The sequence below is a fragment of the Monodelphis domestica genome, chromosome 1 (assembly GCF_027887165.1).
Source record: "Monodelphis domestica isolate mMonDom1 chromosome 1, mMonDom1.pri, whole genome shotgun sequence".
Classification (NCBI taxonomy): domain Eukaryota; kingdom Metazoa; phylum Chordata; class Mammalia; order Didelphimorphia; family Didelphidae; genus Monodelphis; species Monodelphis domestica.
In genome coordinates this window covers 525361669-525381346 of record NC_077227.1, presented here as the reverse complement: position 1 = coordinate 525381346, position 19678 = coordinate 525361669, and the positions used below count along the sequence as shown (strand labels likewise).

Genomic DNA, 19678 nt, shown 5'->3' with positions numbered 1-19678 from the left:
TTGAAATTGTCCTCAAAGGGTATAATTTTGTGCATATTCTTTGACCCAGCAATACCCCTACTGGGTCTATATTCCACGGAAATCAAATAAAAGCAGAAAAACTTATTCATATAAAATATTAATAATAGCCCTTTTATAATGGCAAGGAATTGGAAACTGAGAGAATGCCCATCAACGGGGTATGGCTAAACAAGCTGTGGCATGTGACTATGATGCAACACTATTGTGCGATAAGAAATGACAAAGCAGGATGGTTTCAGGAAAACCTCAAAAGACTTATAAAGTGAAATAAGCATAATTGGGAGAATATGGCATACAGGAGTGGGAATATTATAAGAATGATCAACTTTGAAAGACTTAGCTATCCTAATTGAGACAAGGATCTAAGACAACTCTTAAGAACCCATGATGAAAAATGCTATCCACCTCCAGAGAGAGAACTAATAAATGCTGAGTGCAGCCTGAAGCATATTTTTTAAACTTTATTTTTATTGTTTTATTTTGAAACATAGCTAAAATGGAAATAGGTTTTGCATGACCTCACATGTATAATTGAAATCAAATTGCTTGACTTCTCAAAGAGGGAAGAAGGATGAAAGAGAAGGAAAGAATTTCAAAATCAAAAAATTTTTTAATGATTATTTAAATTATTTTATATATATATTCAGGAGATATTTGACAAAATGAAATTTTTGACAAAATTTGACATCTGACAAAATATTTTTAAAAGAATAAATTTTGGGTAAGTAGAGAAAAACTGAAATTTATAGTGGGAATCTGATTCAATTAGTTAATTAAACATTTAAGATACAGTAATGAAATATAATTCCTCCAGATCAGACATGAGGTAATGTTCATTCTAGCTGAAAATGAGAAGATTTCCAAGAAAGGAGAAAAATGGATGATAATTTTTGACCTGGAGAAATAGAATGAAGAGGAAACCTTGACAATGCTTAAAAGAAGTAAGGCACCTTGTATTGGGACATTGCACTAAAATGACCCTAAGGACTCTATTTCCTTCTTATTCTACTCTGGTTAGGGTCAGTGTGAGGAAATCCATCCCTGATTGTATTATGAATGGAAGATGTTCAGTGGGAAGGTTAGTCCATTTTCCTTTTATTAAGATTGTCTTCATAGAAATGATGATTTTGACCCTAGATATGCAAAATCCTCATCTCTATTAGAATATGAAGCCAGAACAAAAAATGTATATCTAGTGCACATAAAAGATAAGTTCTGAGAAATAAGCATTTTCATTTTAAATTTGAGTAAATTTCATAGGTACCTTTGTAACTTCTGAAGAAAGATGAGAATGAGTGTCTTTAAGGCGGGAAATAGAACTATGGCTCAGTCCTCCCACCACTGCCATCAAAGTGTTGAAATTCTGTAACTGAAGGAGTTTCTGAAAGAGAAATGTCATAGGAGTCACAGGGAAGAGTTTAATAAATGCTTAATATTTTAATGAATGATTAAACAAATCAATAACTCTAACAGAATCTTGAGAAATCCATTAGGTAAGCCCACTACTCGGGACATCTGTCTATAATGAGAACATAAATTTTATCCAGTTCCTTTCTCAGTAGAGAATGCAATGAAAAAAAATTCTTTATGAGTTCTTAACTTTTTGCTCCAAGGACCCTTTCAGTAGTCTGCTGAAGCCTACTGACCCCATCTCAAACTAATTTTTTTAATGAATTAAATAAAATTACAAAAAAAGATTACATTCAAATACAGTTATCAACATACATTTTTAAGGCTCATGGATCCTAGGTTAAATTTAGAATATCTTTTTATCTTAAGCCTAATTATTGGACATATACAAAAAGAGAAAGTGTACTTACCTGAGCAACATTTATAAATTTTGTGATGACTTCAGCCCTTTGCTGTGGAGTTGGTTTGCTAAGAACCATTAGTTGAACCCATTTAGAGATCCCATTAAATAAAGCAATAGATCTTTCCAGCGTGGGGTTATTCTCCAGGCAGCCATGAATTACATAGCTTTGATAATCTGTGAACTAATAAGGAAAGAGTTAGACATGCTGATCCCCACTGAAGCCCTGAACTGAATAGTAAAATGCTACATAGAAAAGAGAAGCAACTTCTTTGTTCTATCTATCTACTTATCCATCATTTGTCTATCATCTATCATCTATATTATCTTTTTTACATTCCTCAACACTTTAAAATTATGAAAAATTTTCCTTAATATGTAAAATTTCTCTATCAAGTACTCATGTAGAAGATAATATAAAAAACATTAAAACTCTCATATCTAACAGATAAAGGCCTAAAATAAGGGAAAGAAAATTAATATCCTTTCAACAATAGGGGCAGCTACAAAACTCTTAATTAGAAAAGACTAAGAAATGAAATTGGGCAGAACGAGGGCTATTTATAAGCAAAGATTCAGCAATACTTTCAGATGCTCAGTGGTAATGCCATCAAATACACATGTGCCTTCAGATAAGTCTGTGCAGAGAATGCTTGACTCCCAGTGTGTGTCTACCTATAGGAAGTCCTTTATGCCCACTGTAAACGGAAGCACATTTCCTAGTGGAGGAAACCATACTTCAGAAATGCATTCTTGTCACCAAATGTTCTAATGTACACAAACTATTTGTTTCAGAAGAGAAAGAAAGCACTGCTCCAGAGAGCCCTTATGTTAGTCCCTCTCATGACATGGTAGAGAGGAAGAAAGGGAGCTGACATGCTTATAAAATAAAAGAGGACAAGAAAAACCACCAGAGATTGCATAAGAAAATGACTACATATAGAGGATTATGGAAGTATAACAATAGAAATTGGTTGAGTAGTGAATAGACCCCTTGGAAGAACAGGATCTAGTGCTTGAGGAAGGAAAAGTAGGTAGAAAAGAGGAAGAAGGTACTATCAAGATGAGTAGGAAAGTGGTGTTTCCTTCCCTAGATCCCCCGGAAGGAAAGCTCAGCATTGGACTACTCCCTAAAGGCTACAGTTTCTGGTTTAGACAAACCATTAACCACAATTAAGCACTGAACACAAACCCGATTGAATCATTCCTTCCCCACAAAGGAGCAAAAAATCCTTATTTTAAATAAATGTAGTTTAAATTTTAATGTCAATAACTCTAATGTAGGAAAAACCAGAGAAACAAAGAAACAAACAACAAACTTATGGCTCACAAAGAAAACATTTAAAAAAGAGGCAAGAGTTCAACTTCTGAGCCACAAACAGGCTAATATTTCTCTTAGTTTCAAAAGGCCTTGTTCTTGTAAGACCATGGGAAAGTTTCCAGGGGGGTACAGTGACAGAAGTTGCCAACTCTTTAAAGGATGAAAATGGTGCTCCTGAGGAAGCTGGCATGGTGGTTGTTATCCTTGGAACAGAAAATTTCAAGTTTCTTACTGAAATCCTTCTGAAAGATTTGTGCTCCAGAAAAGTAAGGTGTTCAGCCAGTTCAATGGGCTCCAGATGGTCAAAGAGCAGACAGGCTTTTCCCTTCTTTGATACTTTTTTTCTCTGTGTGACTCTTCTCATCCAGTCATAGGAAGGACTGCAAGCAAACAAAGTCTGGTCAACATGGTCCACACCCACACTAAGTATAGTGCTGCTCAATAGTTGCTGTTTTTCTGAACCTACCTTTATATGGACATGTTGTTTCCTCCACTAGAACTGTAAGCTTTGGGTATTCCTATTGCCTCATACAAAGCCAGTAAGTGTTTAATACTTGCTTATTGATTTTCATTGAATGAAGGACAATATGGGTATTTTGCCCAAACCACTGGAAGATGATAGCTAGTAAGCCAATATGACAAGTGAGATGCATTTGGCAGACAGCTGACCAGACATGGGGAGTCCTAGAGCAAAATTTCCTCTCTGTGAAGTCAGATTTTCCCTAAAGGGACTGGCATTGAAACTCTGAGCTAATATGTACCATACTCTAACTTCTAACCAACACATAGTATAACAGTGTTCATTGAAGAAAGTCACTCCAGAAATTGCCAAGCCACATAATAGGAGGCAGATCATGAAAGTTATTATCTGGACAGAATATTCAGTCATTTTTCAATTGTGTCCAACTCTTTGTAATCTCATTTAGAGTTTTCTTGGCAAAGATACTGAAATGGTTTGCCATTTCCTTCTCCATCATATGAGCAAACTGAGGCAAACAGGTTAAGTGATTTTGTCATGGTCACACAGATAATAAGTGTCTGAGGCCAGATTTGAACTCTGAAAGAAAAATCTTTCTGACTCTAGGTATTTCACTCTTTTCACTTCACCATCTAGATACACATTGGATGGAATAACAATGCATCAAACTAAAAATTCAGATTTTGCTCAGCTCAGAACCAAATTTTGTATGACTCATTGTGGATCACTGATGGCCCTGAGAGTAAGAAAAACTGGGTTTTGATCATGTCTCTGCTAAACTTCATTGTGATCTTAATTAAATCACTTTACCCCTCTGGATTTGATTCTCTGAGTATAAAATTAGGAGATTTGGTAGATGAAATCTACCAAAGATTACTTCTGCTTCTAATACTTAAGGCACAAGGGATCTAAACATTAATTAAATGCCTACTATACTAAAGGGTGCAAGGGCGGCCCTGCTTATAAAGTAGAAAGTTTCTTATATATCATTATTGAGGGATGTCAAAAATCCTATTTGTCCCAAAATAATCTTCCCAACAGATTTGCCAGGACAATTGGTATCCCAACATTGAAAGTATTCTATTATTACTTATTGGCTACAGGAGAAGTGTGGGAGGAGGGGAGGGAAAGAGCATGAATCATGTAACCATGGAAAAAATTATAAATTAATTAAATAAAAAATTTCAAATAAAAAAGAAAGTATTCCATATTAAGAGATTTCTCAGATATTCCTGTTTCCAATGCAAAAACCCTCCAGAAGGATTATAATGACTGTCATTGTTATTAATAATGATAGTGGTGATAATAACTGGCATTTATATACTTCTTTAAGGTTTGTACATTATTCTCTATATGTCATTTGATCCTCACAAACACCCTCTAAAGGAGGTACTATTATTATCCCTAGTTTACAAATAAGCCAACTGAACCTGGGAAAGGTTACACGTTTGACTCCAAAGTCAGGGCTCTGTCTACTTCATTAGCACTGGGGTTATCATTACTGCCTACAATTTTAGTTTATAAATGAACATGAAGGATGGACTTTGTAGGGGCTAAACTCAGCACTAGTACATTTTTATGGAGATTGAGATTGTGTAAAAGATGCCTAAGGCAGGAGGGTTCTCACAGCAAAGGGCACTGGAAAGATCCTTGATTGCCCTGGGAATAAGAAGTGGGTTCTGATTATGTCTTTGCTACATTCCATGGTGTGGGGAATAAAAAAAGAATTCTTCTCAGAGTGGACATTCATCCTACCTCCTCACCCCCATCAGCAATGAAAGCCTATTTAGGTTTGCAGACCTCAAAGACATCTTATTATTGACCCACTGGCCCAGTGAGTTGGGAGGCTTCTTATCTCACTTCAAGGACAAAAGCATCAGACTATCCTACCTCACTATGTCCTCATACCTTTAGAAGCTGAAGGAGTCACTCCCAAGGATGTGGTTACCTCCCCATCACCTTACCTCTCCCAAGGGGGAGCTCATGATGAGCTCATGCTATGTTATCTTGCTGATTTCTGATTGGTGTATATTTTGCACCTAGATTTTATATCTTGGCTCCAAGACAACAGGAGACTGACAGAGAAGGGTGGAGGTCTCACATCAGGAACCTATATGATGTTTGTTTCTGCACCTATCTATATATTTGCCATACTAGGGCATCTGCCCTTTCTCATGAGAAAGAATAAAGACTGCTTCTTCAATCCTCATTTCCTTTCCCCAGCTTTGTAACTGTAATTTGAGTAGTTGGTCATTTTTATTCCACTCAGTGGTGATCTTAAATCACTTTGCTTCTCTGGGGTTGTTTGCTCCACACAGAGCAGCAGTGAAGAGGCTTGATATGAAAGCATCAGGTCCTCCCTCAGCCAGATGCATACAGAGGAAGGGAAAAAGGGGAAGTGGAGGAAAATGGCCCATTCTCCACAATTTTTCTAATTAGCAGCCCTAAGAAGTCTCATAATATAGTAACCATTCTAAATTTTACCAAACTCAACTGATCCATATTTCCGAATTCTATATTATATGATCATTGTGGGAGAGCTTGATATTAATCTGGCTCGGGAAAGATGTTCCCTCAATGAATTAACAAGCTCCAATGATTGTTTGTTTTTTAATAGCAAAATTTATTAAGTGGAATGACCCGGAGGCAGATAAAGGTAAAGGTCTGCCTCCTAGAAGAGGAGTGGTCCAGGATTTTTATACCTTACATGGATAGGAACCACATGACCAGAAATGGGAGGGATACACAGGTATGAGAGGAAAAATCACAGGCATCCCAGATCACAAAAGAGGGTGAACTGAATTCAATTGAATCAATTTCTAAGATGCAAAGGGAAGGTATATGCAAATGGAAAGTATATATCAGTGAGGCAAAGGAAATGTATCTCTCAGACTCCCTTTATCATACAGTTCCTTTGATTGCTTTCAGGAGGTTGCTTCCTGTAGCCAGCCCTGCAGGGGTGCAAGAATGGGGAATTCTTCACATACTCTTTGACCTGAGATTCTTCTGTAGATTTGGGGTGCCCACAGATGCCCTGTACCCCCATATTATGACAACCTTATTTTATGGAACCCCTAAATTTACTTTTGTCCTTTGGGAACTTGATGTCAAGGAACTCCCAAGCCAAGACTTGTCCCAGACTGAACAATAAGACATCAAGTACCCATTAAGCATCCATTTAGCACCCTAAATAGGAGTGATAGATACACTCAAACCTTAAGTCCTCTTTTGTATTAGAAGTTTCTCCCATTATATCTAGGCCTCTCCTAGGTAGTCCAGCCCCTGGGTGGAATCCTCTTTCCCTAGTCTCCATGTAAACCAATCAATTGTGCTTCCTTTCCTTTATTCCCCAGAGCATATATACAACCACAAGTTCTTCAATTCATTGGAAATTCCCATGATGGCCATTCCCATTCATGGTGCATTTTCCCAGAGACATTGTTCCCTGAGTCCCAGAGCTTGGCTCTGTTTGGGGTATGTTTATAACTCTGTGTGATGGCCATATAAACTCTATCTCCCTTGTCCTGATTAAAGACTTATTCTTTCCAACTACTTTAGTGGCTCTGTGTTTTTTCCAGGATGGCATATATGTTACATATAATATATATTACATGTTATATATTTCTCTGTTCCCACCTTGTGTGCTTAGCTATAATAATTATTTATATAGTCTTGTAGTGATGGGATTAGTTCATTCTCATCTAGTATCTCCAGCACCTGACACCTGGAACATAGTAGATGCTTTAAAAATACTTGCTGACTAGCACAGAGACTTATTTAATATGTCACCTTTGATTTGATTCAATTGTACACATTTTTAAAATTATCTACGAGGTCCAGAATGTTGTGAGATGCCCTGAGAGATACAAAATGTAGGTAATATACTGTTCTGGCCTCATTGTAGCATATGTAGTCTAATTTGGGAACATGGCATATGTAATGGTAAATATAAAACAAACTAATACATAATTACATTATTAAGGAAGAAAATCCAGGACTTTACAAGATCTAAAAGGATGTGATGAAAGGCTTCACTGAAGAGTGAAATTTAAATAAAATTTAAGTTATACTTTAAAGGACTTGTAAAAAATATACAGCAGATAAAAGGTAGAGGGAGGGCATTCTAGGTAAAGTAGAGTCTAAAAATGGTACAAAATATACTCAGAGGACAGAGAATAATGTGGTTTGACTGGAGCCTAGAGGGCATTGTTAAATGCACAGTAGAGATACAATAAATTAACTGAATTAATTTGCTCCCAGTCAGATAACCATATATAGAACTTTACTTTCTGTCTGTTTTTACCTCTTAATTAACACAGTATCATAGATTTAGAGTTGGAATTAACTCTGAGGTCTTTTACTTAGTTTTCTCATTTTACAGATGGAGACATTGAAGCCCAGAAAGGCTAAGAGACTTGTCATTTAAATAGTAACTGGTGAAGTCAGTGTTTGAACTAGGCTTCCAAATTCAGAGCTCTTTTCACTACCCATCCCTGCCCCTTAAAAGTAGAAAGGGAGGCCATAGGAATCAATCTCACTACTTCTCACATGCTTAGGAAGTACACACAACCATTTAAGTTAATCCCTTGTCCCATGTGAGAATGATTATTGTAATGCATTTCCTGACTTTGTGTGATGATACAGAATGGTAACCTTCTTCCTCATGTTTATTTTAGACTCCCACTTCCTCAATCCTCAAAAGCTATGGGGAGGCAAAGAAGGAAAAGGACAAAGTTTGTTTCATTGACATGTTTCTGTTCACTCATTACTGATATTTCCTAAAGCCCAACCTCCTTCACCAAACACCTACCCTAGCATCTTTCTCTACCACACCTTTTGCCATGAGCACAGTTACATTCCCACATAATCAAGATATTGATGAGGGAAAAAATTAATGTAATTATCATTTATTTTCTATCTCAATTTATAGAATGCATCAGTTAACATGTATGAATGTATGTAATATAGAAACATCAAATGCATGATACTAACCAATCTATCCAATTCTTGAGGGGCCACCTTAACAGTATATGGATGATAAGATTGACATTTATGGGTTCCTATTGCATGACATAGTTAAGTAAGTAAAGAGCAATCATGTAGCCTATATCTTTTAGTCTTATCCAGTGTGGTTTCTCTCCAAAGGGGAACTAATTATGTATAAATCTTCAATTAATCTATAACATTTCACTATTCAAAGAAAAGGGAATTCTTCATATCTTAGGGATGGGCATATGGCCCCTACTCACATGCTGGATATGTCAATGAGATTGATATGTTTTTCATATCCCAACTGGGTGGCTACTTCCCGAAATTCTTCAGTCAGACGAATCAAACCAAGATCCAGATTAAATTCTGCTGGGAACTCCAGAATCCAGTATCTGAAAGTTGTGAAATGTCAGTAAGAGTCTCAGGATGGACTATAGGGAAGTTATATTAGTATGCGGTTATTCTTCCTTACTTTGCCCAACAGCTTTCATTGCATTAGATAATCCTTTTCCTGTGTAATGCACCATATCTAACCTCTACTCCTTTAACCCATAGATGAAAGTCCATTTCCCAAAAATTTTGGGTAAATGCTATCCGTAGGCAATTTCTGGTGCAAATTTTCTTGACTTTCTTTCCTCACTAGCTTTAATTTTTTTTCATGGATAGAGAAAAATATTTGATTTTAAAATTAACCCTGAGATAAAATTTTCTGAGTATCACTCCACCCTCCAACCATCTCCACCCTTTCAGAAAAGTGGAATCCACTTATAACTTCCCCCTGACTCCAACAGAGGAGCCTTTAGCTTTGTCTTGCTATAAATCAGGCCTCTACTTCCTGAGGCGGGTTCATACACACATGTATATACACACACACACACACACACACACACACACACACACACACACATAGAGTATGCACCTTCTTCACCCTTACGTACATACTCCTTTAAGTATTGTGTTTCTCCATTAGAAGGTAAGCTCTTTTGAGGAAAGGGACTACATTGTTTACATATGTTTATACCTCATTGCTTAGCACAGTGTCTGACACATAGTATTTCTTTATATGATTTCTTTGTACAAATTTCAAAGACAAATAATGAATGAAAAACAATAAAATTTGGTCCAGTATATATAGGTTCCAATATTTTCATTGTGTACCTCAGTGTATATCTCAAACCTAATAGATCCTTCTATTACAAATCCAGAAGTTAAGCCACAGAACAATTCTGTGATATTTTTTCTGGATAGCACTGTACAATTTGTGTAAAAATGTATTTTATATGGAATATCAGTCTGATGAAATGTCTCTACCCAGTGCCCATCCAACTATTTATAAAACAAATAATTCAGTCTTTGATTTGTTCCCATTTTGTATGACATCAGACAAGCTCCTTGACTGAATATTTCCCATATTTCCCACTTCATAATTGCAAATTATTTTTGTGGTTATTATCTAAATAGCATGTTTAAACACTTAATATATTTAATAAAATTAAATATAATATTTTAATAAAATAAACAAAAAGTTGAGCTGAGGGGTCCAACTCCCAAAGATCGGGGAAACAGTGCTGGCTTTTCACTGTGCTCCACACTGCTATTCACCACAGAGATGATGCAAGAGAAGGCATGGAATATTTTTGGAGGGTTCCAGAACAAGATAAAGGCCTAGCTAAATGGGGATGTTTATTCTGGGTTTCCGTGGTGAGGAAGTGGACTCATGGTTTCATATTCACAAATCATGAGGTTCAAATGCCACAACCACAAGGTGGACATCCAAGAAGAATTGGTAAGGTCTTTTTTTCGGTATCTTTTCAGACAGAGTCACAGACCAGAGAAAACCCTTTGCTACACCAAAACAGGCAAGGGTGGGTATGTGGATAATGATTTGGGGAAGAGAAGATATAAAAAGAATAAATTCTCCCTTTGGGTCAGCTAGGTGGCTGTACCAGGAGTACCAGGTCTAGAAACAAGAGGTTCTGGGCTCTGGCCTCAGCCACTTTCTAGCTTTGTGACCCTGGACAAGCCACTTTACCCCAATTGTCTAGCTCTTACTACTTGTCTGCCTTGGAACCAATTTAGGATGAATTCTAAGACAAAAGATAATCATTTTTAATGGGGAAAAACATTTCCCTTTCCAAGACTTCTTTTTATTTTCTAAAATGGTTTTTATAACAGATTGATCTCTAACTGAGAGAATTGGGACTATTTCTCCTTAAATACTACATATTGTGACTAAATACATAGATCATAGATCCACAGCTAAGAGGGATCCTAAAGGCCATTCAGTCTAATCTCATTGTACAAATAGAGAAAATGAGGACTGCTCCACTTCCAAGTGGAAAGCAATATTTCTGAATCATTTAGTCAACCAGTATTTATTAAACACTTTCTATGTGCCAAGCACTGTGGTAACGGTGATACAAACAAGTAAAATAGAAAACCCTAACAGTCCCTGCTGGTCTAATGGGATGGATAACATGCATCAAAGTCTAATGAAGAAGAGAGCATTCAAACAATTATGTACAAGGATAAATTAGGGAAGACACTAAAAATAAGGGGATCTGCAAAAGACTTCTTACAGAAGATAGAACTTTAGTTGAAATATAAAGGAAGACAAGGGAGTCAAAGGCAGAGATGAGGAGGCATGGGGAACAATCAGTGAAAACTCTCAAGCTGGGAAATGGAGTTTCATGTGTGAGGAAAAGCAAGGAAGCCAGAACTACTGGATCCTAGAATATCTAGAGGGGAAGATGGTGTAAGAAAACTTGAATGGGAAGAAAGTATCAGGCTATTATAAAAACTTCTTGATTCTCAATTTCCACTATTAAAAGCAAAACAGGATTTTATATTTACTCATGGAGGAGATGTTTACATGATAGCCTTCAGATTCCTTACTACACCTAAAACTGATTTCCCTATAGGAATTCTCAGGGTTTCCAGAATTAGAGACAAAACCACTAGGAAATTTAAATACTTACCTCATAAAATAGCAGATCTTTAGACGGAATTCATCACATCCTTCCCCACAAGCATCGCGATAGGTATGTTTGTTAATGAAAATAATAATAGTGCACATTTCCATTATACTCTAAGATTACAGAATATTTCACATATATATTATTTATGCTTCATAACAACCATATAAGGTTGTTAGAGCTCTAGAAAATCATTATCCCCATTTCATGGGTTGAGTAAAAGGTTTTGAGAAATAATGTGATTCATGTAATCTTATATACCTGGTAAATGATAAAAGATTTGGATTGTCCTCTTCAAAAATTTGCAAAGACTCCAGAGTGTTCTTATTCAACTTTTGCTTGATTTTCAAGGTTTTTAGATGTTTGTCCAATTATGCAGCATCTCCTACTTAGAGATCAACCAAGATCTCTTGGTTATGTGCCCAGCTGATGGAGGCCTCAACCCTTCTATTGCTCTAGCTAACCTCCAGGCCCAATAGCCCAGCTAACTTAGGGTGTGAGAAAAGGTTGCTATCAAACTAAAACCGAGAAGGAAAAAATGAAAAAATGCTTTAGGTATAAATGTGACAATTTAATTCACAGTAATAACAGTATTTTCCTTCCCTGAGTAAACTCCAATTCAGGGAAGCTGGTATTAAAAATATGCTGCAGATAAGTGATGAGATCAACAAAATGGATGGAAAACAGAGAAATGATTATATTTTTAAGCATAAGCTCAGCTAAAAATACAAAATTCTTTTCACAATAAAATGGCGTACAGAAAATATTTGTACATTTAAGACAAAGAGGGGAAAGAAAGAAGGAAAGGTGAAAGGAATAAGCATTTATTAAGTTCCTACTATATGCCAGGAACTATGTATTTTCTCATTTGATGGCAGTTAGGTAGCAGAGTAGATATAGTATCAGGCCTAGAGTCAGGAAGATCTGAGATCAAATCCAGTCTAAAACACAATCTGTGTGACCCTGGGCAAGTCACTTAACCTCTACCAGTCTCAGTTTTCCCAATTATAAAATGGGGGTAATAAGAGCACCTATCTTACAGGATTGAGAAGTTCAAATGAGGTACTTAAGATAAGTGTTATTTATGAGCATAGTTCCCTGTAAATGAAACAACAGAGTATAAATGAGTGATGGCACCAGGTAAGGAGGAAAAGAGTAATTAGTTCAATGTTCTATAAATCCCTGTTCATTCATTATTTTAGAATGATTACAATCCTTTTGGTTCTACTACTATATTCCATAAATTAATGACTGACATTTACATAGGGCTTAAGGTTTATTAAACACTAGATCTATCTCCATTTTATGGATGAGGAAATTGAAATCCAGAGAAGATAAGCATTGCCTGTGATCAAAATTTTAGAAACAAGCTTATACGTATCAGAAACAGAACTTGAACATGGGTCTCTCCTCACTCCAAGTTCAATATTTATTTCCCTTCTACCTACTAACTCCCTGGTTCTATTTTAGGAAGAAAATTTATATATAGGAAAAGAAAATTATAAATACTTAAGAGAGTCAGCATGGAATGAAAATTAAAATGTATACAAAGAAACTACATTTATGAGATGCATCATTATCTAAGAGGGGGAAAAGTGAGGTTTGCAATCAGAAACATCTATTTCAAATCTTGCTTCTGGCATCATGATCAGGAGACCTTTGGCAATTCACTTAACTTTTCAGGGCCCCCTGGTCACTATATTTTTAATAAATAAATTATATGTAATATAAAGAATATATTAATAAATCATAATATATGCATTTTATTTATATGTGTAAACACATATATGTTTATATTCTCATACATATACCCTACTCTTTAAATTTCCATTCCTCTAATCATGGCCTTTACTGGTCATCTTCTTTAATCAACTGAAAATGTGATTTCTTCTTTGCAGACACTAATATATTTCTTGACAGGGTATAGTTAACTTTATAGCTACCATTTCATCATTTCACCATTTTACATATTAATCTCTTTGTAAATCTAGAACTAAACCACCCAGATTAAAAAAACAAACAAATTCAGTCCATTTACCAAGTTGTCTTGTTTAGACTGATTATCCAAATGTATATACAGAAAAGCTGGATGGCTGACTAAAGTTTTCTGTTTTAATCATGACTTCTTTGTATTAGTTAGACATAGTCGGTACCCAAATGCATTGTTTATAATATATTTGTTTATACTGCCCTGGCCTAATGAGAAAGACACAATAGTTGGCAAAGATATATTGAGAGAAGTTTTCCCGCCAGCTCAGTGGACGATAGATACCATCGGTGCATCAAAAGAACAATTCTTGGCAAATAACTGTTGCTCAGTTCTCCTTTGTCATCTGTAAAACAAAAATAAAAGTTTTAAGAAGATGTTCTTGTATTTTCCTCATTTTCTTCTCTTCCTCCCATCCCAACCACATTCTTGGAAGAGAAAGATTTTGCCTAGTACCTATAGTACTATTGTACCCTGTCTGTTTCCTAGTGTTTCCTGGGAAGCTGGGAAAAAAAAAAAACACTTTTCTGACCTAATGCCAATTCCAATAGCACACTTCTTTGTGGAATGAGATGAAAAGAGGTTCTTACCAAACATTTCGATGCATGTGCTCAAAAGTTCATCCAATGTTGCTGCTTTCCCCAGTGTACTTGACCCCATTTTCTTAAGCCGTTGTCAAAGAACTAGAGACATTTTTAACAAGAGGAAGACCATTTTCATAATTATAGTGGTGAGTGCCATTAGCAGTCAGAAGAGGGCTCCATTTTTATTAATATGTTAGGAAAACTCTGTTGAGAGAAGATGCAGAATAATTAAGAGCTTTGAAACATATCGAATTCACAATTCTCATTTCTAATGCATAAAATAGGCCCAAAGTTCTTTATAATCAATCATTGTGTCTCCTTGTGAAATAAATAGCAAGTTTATATAGCCTATTTTGACCAAAATTATGATAAAGCATTTCTGTTGTTTTGTCCCTGTGCTCAAAGATAATGCCTGGTATCTTAAGACCACAGAGATCTTTTGCACCATGCCAAATACTTTCCAAGTATTTTATGGGTGATATTTTGTCATAATTTTGATTGTTTATATTGTCGTTGTTTTCCAATCATGTACAACTCTTCATGACCCCATTCCTTCTGTAGATCATTTTGATCAATTTACAGATGAAAGACTTTACTTGCAGTAGCCAAGAAGGTAGGATAAGGAATGTCCTGAGTTCACTCAAACTTACCTCCAAACAATCACCCCCCAAAATGCTTCGAAACAAATTTTGGATCAACAGAACCAATAGAGGACAGAATGAAGCAGGTTTTCAGTCAAAGAAAATGCAGAGGGACTACAGGAAGGACTCAGCTCTCTGGGTTAAGAGGTGAGAATAATGGAATCAGCGATGTGAGAAGCAACCTAAAGTAAGCACATGCTGAGGTAGTTTGAGGAGTGACTCAGTGCAAGCACATCTTGGGGAACCCTCAGCAGAAAGAATAATCCTAGCACTTACAATGTCAGCAGGAGCTGGCAGTTGAGTGGTATCCAGCTAAATCTATTGTACCTGGCACCTGGGGGAATCCAAGAACATTTACTCCCTCCCTCCCTTTCTATGAGAAAGCTCAATCTCAACCTATAACCAAGATCACAAAAAAGCTCCTCAAAATGAGTAAAGGAAAAAGAAAAGGCCTTAACCTGGAAAGCTATTTCAGCAAAAGGAAAGACAAAAATATAAATTCAGAATAGAATCCTAATGTTAAAACAGAAATATGTGAACCCTGAAAGGCAAATATGAAAGGATGATAGGCCCAAAATGAACTTCTAGAAGAGCTCCAAAAGAGGTTCAAAAACAATAAGACATTTAGAAGGAAAATTAGAAAAGAAAATGTTAGAAAAAGGCAATAATTTAGAGCAATAACTCACTGAAGAAAATGGATTCCTAAAAATGGAAATACAAAACCTCAACAGAAAAGTAACTTATTTTACAGATAAGGAAACTGAGGAAAATGGGGTTAATGACTTGCCTAAGGTCACAGAGTTAGTAAATATCCAAGGCCAGATTTAAACTCAGGTCCTCTGGCTCAAAGCCTGACACTCTATCCACTATACCACTTATGTGCCCCTTGTTTGAAATATTGCTTATACTTTCTTAATATTTTGGTGTTATCTTAATGCAAGCATGTTATTTAAGAATTTAGAAAATATAATTTCATTTAGTATATAGTATAGTATAATGGTGATTGCTTAGAGAAAACAATTATTTTTAGGGAATCAAGGTTAAAATGACTAATATTCTCATATAGACAAATGAATAAAAACCAAAGGGAAAAACTGACTGTTTCTATTCTTAAATTTTCTGAAGAATGATAACTTTAAGTTCTTTCCTTTCCTGATTTGCCCCAGCTATTACTTGTCCCCTACACAAAGGGGGTTTATGTATTGCCATATTTTTGTCTCCTAATTCAACATAAAAAAAATGATCTCTCTCCCACTCAACAAAGTTTGGGTATGGACCAGTGGCTATTAAGAATAGGACAGGGAAGAAATAGTAATAGAATGTTCATGATAATTCTCAGACCCATTAGTTCTGCTGCTGGCTGACTATATCTGGGGACGCAACACTTTTGAATTATTTTCCCTCTTAAAAGCAATTTATGTTGGTTCTGCACAAATTGGAGCATGGGATATAATATATCATTTTACAAAATATATCCCTGAAGCCAGAATCTCTCAGTCTTGATGATATGGGGAGTTAGTAAAGATTTTGTGACCTTGATCCATGTAGATCTTCATTTTGGACAGTTTACAATAATATTATGGTTCACTAAAGCATGGTGGAGTTTCCATAAATGGCTTTAACTCAATATCTGTACTACTCCCACACTTTCTGTAATAATGAGGCAGTGTCTACATTACTTCTACACAAGATGTGCCTATTTAGCTACTCCCAGTTAAAATGAATAATGGCATTTCAATGATGTAATCAAATTGAAGTGATTGCCTAAATGTGCAAACCACAGAATGATTGTTGAAAGATGAATATCCCAGTTGCTTGAGTTCAAACAGGATTTGGACCTGTTGTACATCTTTCCAAATTTCCAAAATTTTTGTTTATTAAGTTTTATTCTAACTCATTGAGGCCTTAGGGGGAAAAAGATATTTCTATGGATTTTATGAACTTGTCTGACTTCATTTGCCAAGGTATTTGTTCCCTTATCCCAATATATCTCAACATTACACTCAAAACATTTTTCATTCATAGACTAAGCCAAGACGAAAATCCAGAATTGTCTACCCCTTACTTCTTATTCAGAAAAAGCACTGACTTTTTTTTTTTACTCTAAGAGAACCAGATGGCTAGTATTGGTTAGATTGATTTCTCATATTAAAACCTAAATTATGCAGGAACAAAATATACAGGAGGTGTTGAATTTATCAAAAATAATATGAAATATTTTTGTGGGAATTTCTTTTAAACTTCTTGAAGTTTTATTTATTGCATACAAAAATTGCTATTTTATGGGCATATGAGTTTTGTTAAACTACAATTGGCTTTTCCAGTAGGCTTCTCACTCTTTAATATTGAATTTGTCAGGTATAAAATTTTATAATAACAATAACTTACACTTTTGACTATACTCTATAAAATCTAGAATAGCTTTAAAGAAAAACTTTACCTAATGATTTCAAGACTGATTCCTAGCACTGGAACAATTATTAGTGGATGCTGCCATCACCATTTTAGGCATCTAGAAGGAAACCTGAAGAAGGAATTCTTTACAACTTGAAGAACAGATCTGAAAAAGAAAAAGAAACCACCAAAGGAAAAATTAAAGATTTGAGATGCTAACAGGCTTTTTAGTATTTTGTTTTTGTTCTCCAAAAACTCTAAGCATATATTTAAGAATTGAACACCCAAACAAGTAATCAGATAATGAAATCAGTAGAACTTTCAGTTGGTAAGAGGTTGATTTTAAAAGGCAATCCTCGTTTCACTTAATTTATCCCTAAAATGTATATTTGTAATTTAAAGGCATAATGATGGTAGTGTTTTTCAAGAGCACTGACATCCACATTCTAGAAATGGCTCTACCTTTTAGTAGCCATGTGACTTTGGTTCACTTTAATGCACTTTGGTTTCTTCATCTATTAAAGGCATATGATAGTAATAATTATACTGCCTAACAACAGAGTTATTATGAGAGAAAGAAATCACTTTGTAACTACTAAGTACTATGCAAATATAAGTAGTTGTCATTACTATTAATAATAATAATAACAACTGAAACTAATTTTGTACATAACATAAAAGTTTTGTAATTTGACCAGAAACTCCTTATTTCAATGCAAAAAGTGAACTATCTAACCTTAATAAATAAGTTCTAGAGAATTGCCTGAGATTCAGAAAAGTTAAACAATTTGCTCATAGTCCCAGAGTTAGTAAATACTAAAGATGGAATGTGAATCCAGGACTTCTTGACTCTAGGTCTAGCATTCCTTCCCCCTAACCACACTGCCTCACCAAAATTTTAGTTTAATTGACCAACTGAACAATCACAACTGAAATACCAATTCAAATATACTTTTTAAAAGCACCAATGAATGACTCACTCATTGCAGAGCTTTCCCTTTAACTTTATATTAAATTTAGAAATAATTTAATATAGGAAACATTAAACTTTAGCTCCAGCATGTGTTTATATATATAGATATAGATCTCTGTGTCTATATCTATTATTACATATATTTTTATATACATGTACATATATATTTCAATACTCCAGTAGACATGCTCAATAGAATGCAAATTTAGGACAGAGACTCTTTAATTTTTGTACCAACAAAGATTCTTGCACAGTGCCCTGCTTATGCTAGACATCGACTAAATATTTGTTGCATTTAATTGAAAATGAGTGTTAACAACTACTCTATCACTCATGACTATTAGTCAATCAGAAGAAGAGGCAGTAAGATGTGTAGAAATGATACTAGGCTTTGGAGCCTGAAGATGTAGGTTTGAGCTCCAGCTCTTCTACCTTTAGGGTAGGTGACCTGGCACAAGACACTTCACTTTTCTGAACCTCAGAATACTTAGCTATGAAATGGAAATAATTTCTGTACTATTTTATGAGGTCAGTGTTGAGGTCAAATGTATATAAAGAACATGGGAATCCCTCAATCAATAAACTTTTTCTTTGATGCTGTGGATACAAAGAGAAAAAATGAACAGTCCCTGCCCTCAAGTAGTTTATGCTTTATCAGGGAGATGTCATAGAAATAAATGAAGACTAAATAGAAATTATGACGAGGAAAAAGAGCACTAGCAGCTGGGGAACATTAAGAAAGTCTTCATGTAAGAAAAACAATGGCTTGATCACATGGGTTGATGGGGATAGGATTGGAGATGTAGACTCTAAACGATCACTCTAGTGCAAATATCAATAATATGGAAATAGGTCTTGATCGATGACACATGTAAAACCCAATGGAATTATGTGTTGGCTACAGGAGGGGTAGGGGAGGGAAGGGAAAGAACATGATTCATGTAACCATGGAAAATATTCTAAATTAATTAAATAATTTTTTCAATAAAAAGTCTTCATGTAAAAGAATTTAGTAATAGTCAGATAAAAGTGAAAGATGAACATAAAATATTTCTCACCTCTTGAATTTCACTATTTTTTAAAAGAAATTTTCTTAGTTTTTCCAGACACAAATCCTGGGTATTGTGGTAGAAACTTGAAGAGAGAGAGGAAGGAGGTTAGGAAATGTATTGATCCACTAGTCATCAGTAGGGATCAGTAGGCAGCCACCAGAGCACTCCTCTTTAGCAGTATCCCCTGTGGCTTCATATTTCTCTCTCTGTAGTACCTCTACCTCCATTGTAACTAAGTACCATCAGGTGTGTCCCCATACTTAGTAGCAGCTCTCTCTAGTCATAAGCCAGAGTATAGTCAGTCACTGCAGCAACAAGTAATAGTGTCACACAGATTACTATTTCTATTTCAGTAATTGAAAATTATTTTTCTGATCACAGACATTTACTTCAAAGAATCCTTAAAAAGAAATGGAGGCAGCTAGGTGTCTTAGTGGATTGAGAACCAGGCCT

General features: G+C 35.4%; 1 protein-coding gene across 8 annotated transcripts in view; it reads right to left on the bottom strand.

The window, feature by feature from the left end:
- Positions 1 to 19678, bottom strand: part of RASGRP3 (RAS guanyl releasing protein 3) — a 155254-nt gene that overhangs the window by 68017 nt on the left and 67559 nt on the right. For 7 of the 8 annotated variants that reach the window (XM_007476066.3, XM_056813263.1, XM_056813266.1 and 4 more), the window contains 8 exons: positions 17247 to 17366; positions 14172 to 14369; positions 13825 to 13927; positions 11598 to 11660; positions 8880 to 9011; positions 3385 to 3532; positions 1842 to 2015; positions 1286 to 1402 (listed from right to left, as the gene is read on the bottom strand). In XM_007476066.3, coding sequence (XP_007476128.1) covers positions 1286 to 1402; positions 1842 to 2015; positions 3385 to 3532; positions 8880 to 9011; positions 11598 to 11660; positions 13825 to 13927; positions 14172 to 14241 — 807 coding nt within the window. In that variant the 5' untranslated portion in view covers positions 14242 to 14369; positions 17247 to 17366. Of the gene's footprint in view, positions 1 to 1285; positions 1403 to 1841; positions 2016 to 3384; positions 3533 to 8879; positions 9012 to 11597; positions 11661 to 13824; positions 13928 to 14171; positions 14370 to 17246; positions 17367 to 19231; positions 19316 to 19678 lie in introns of those variants that run through there. The other variant, XM_056813264.1, reaches the window with a different exon arrangement.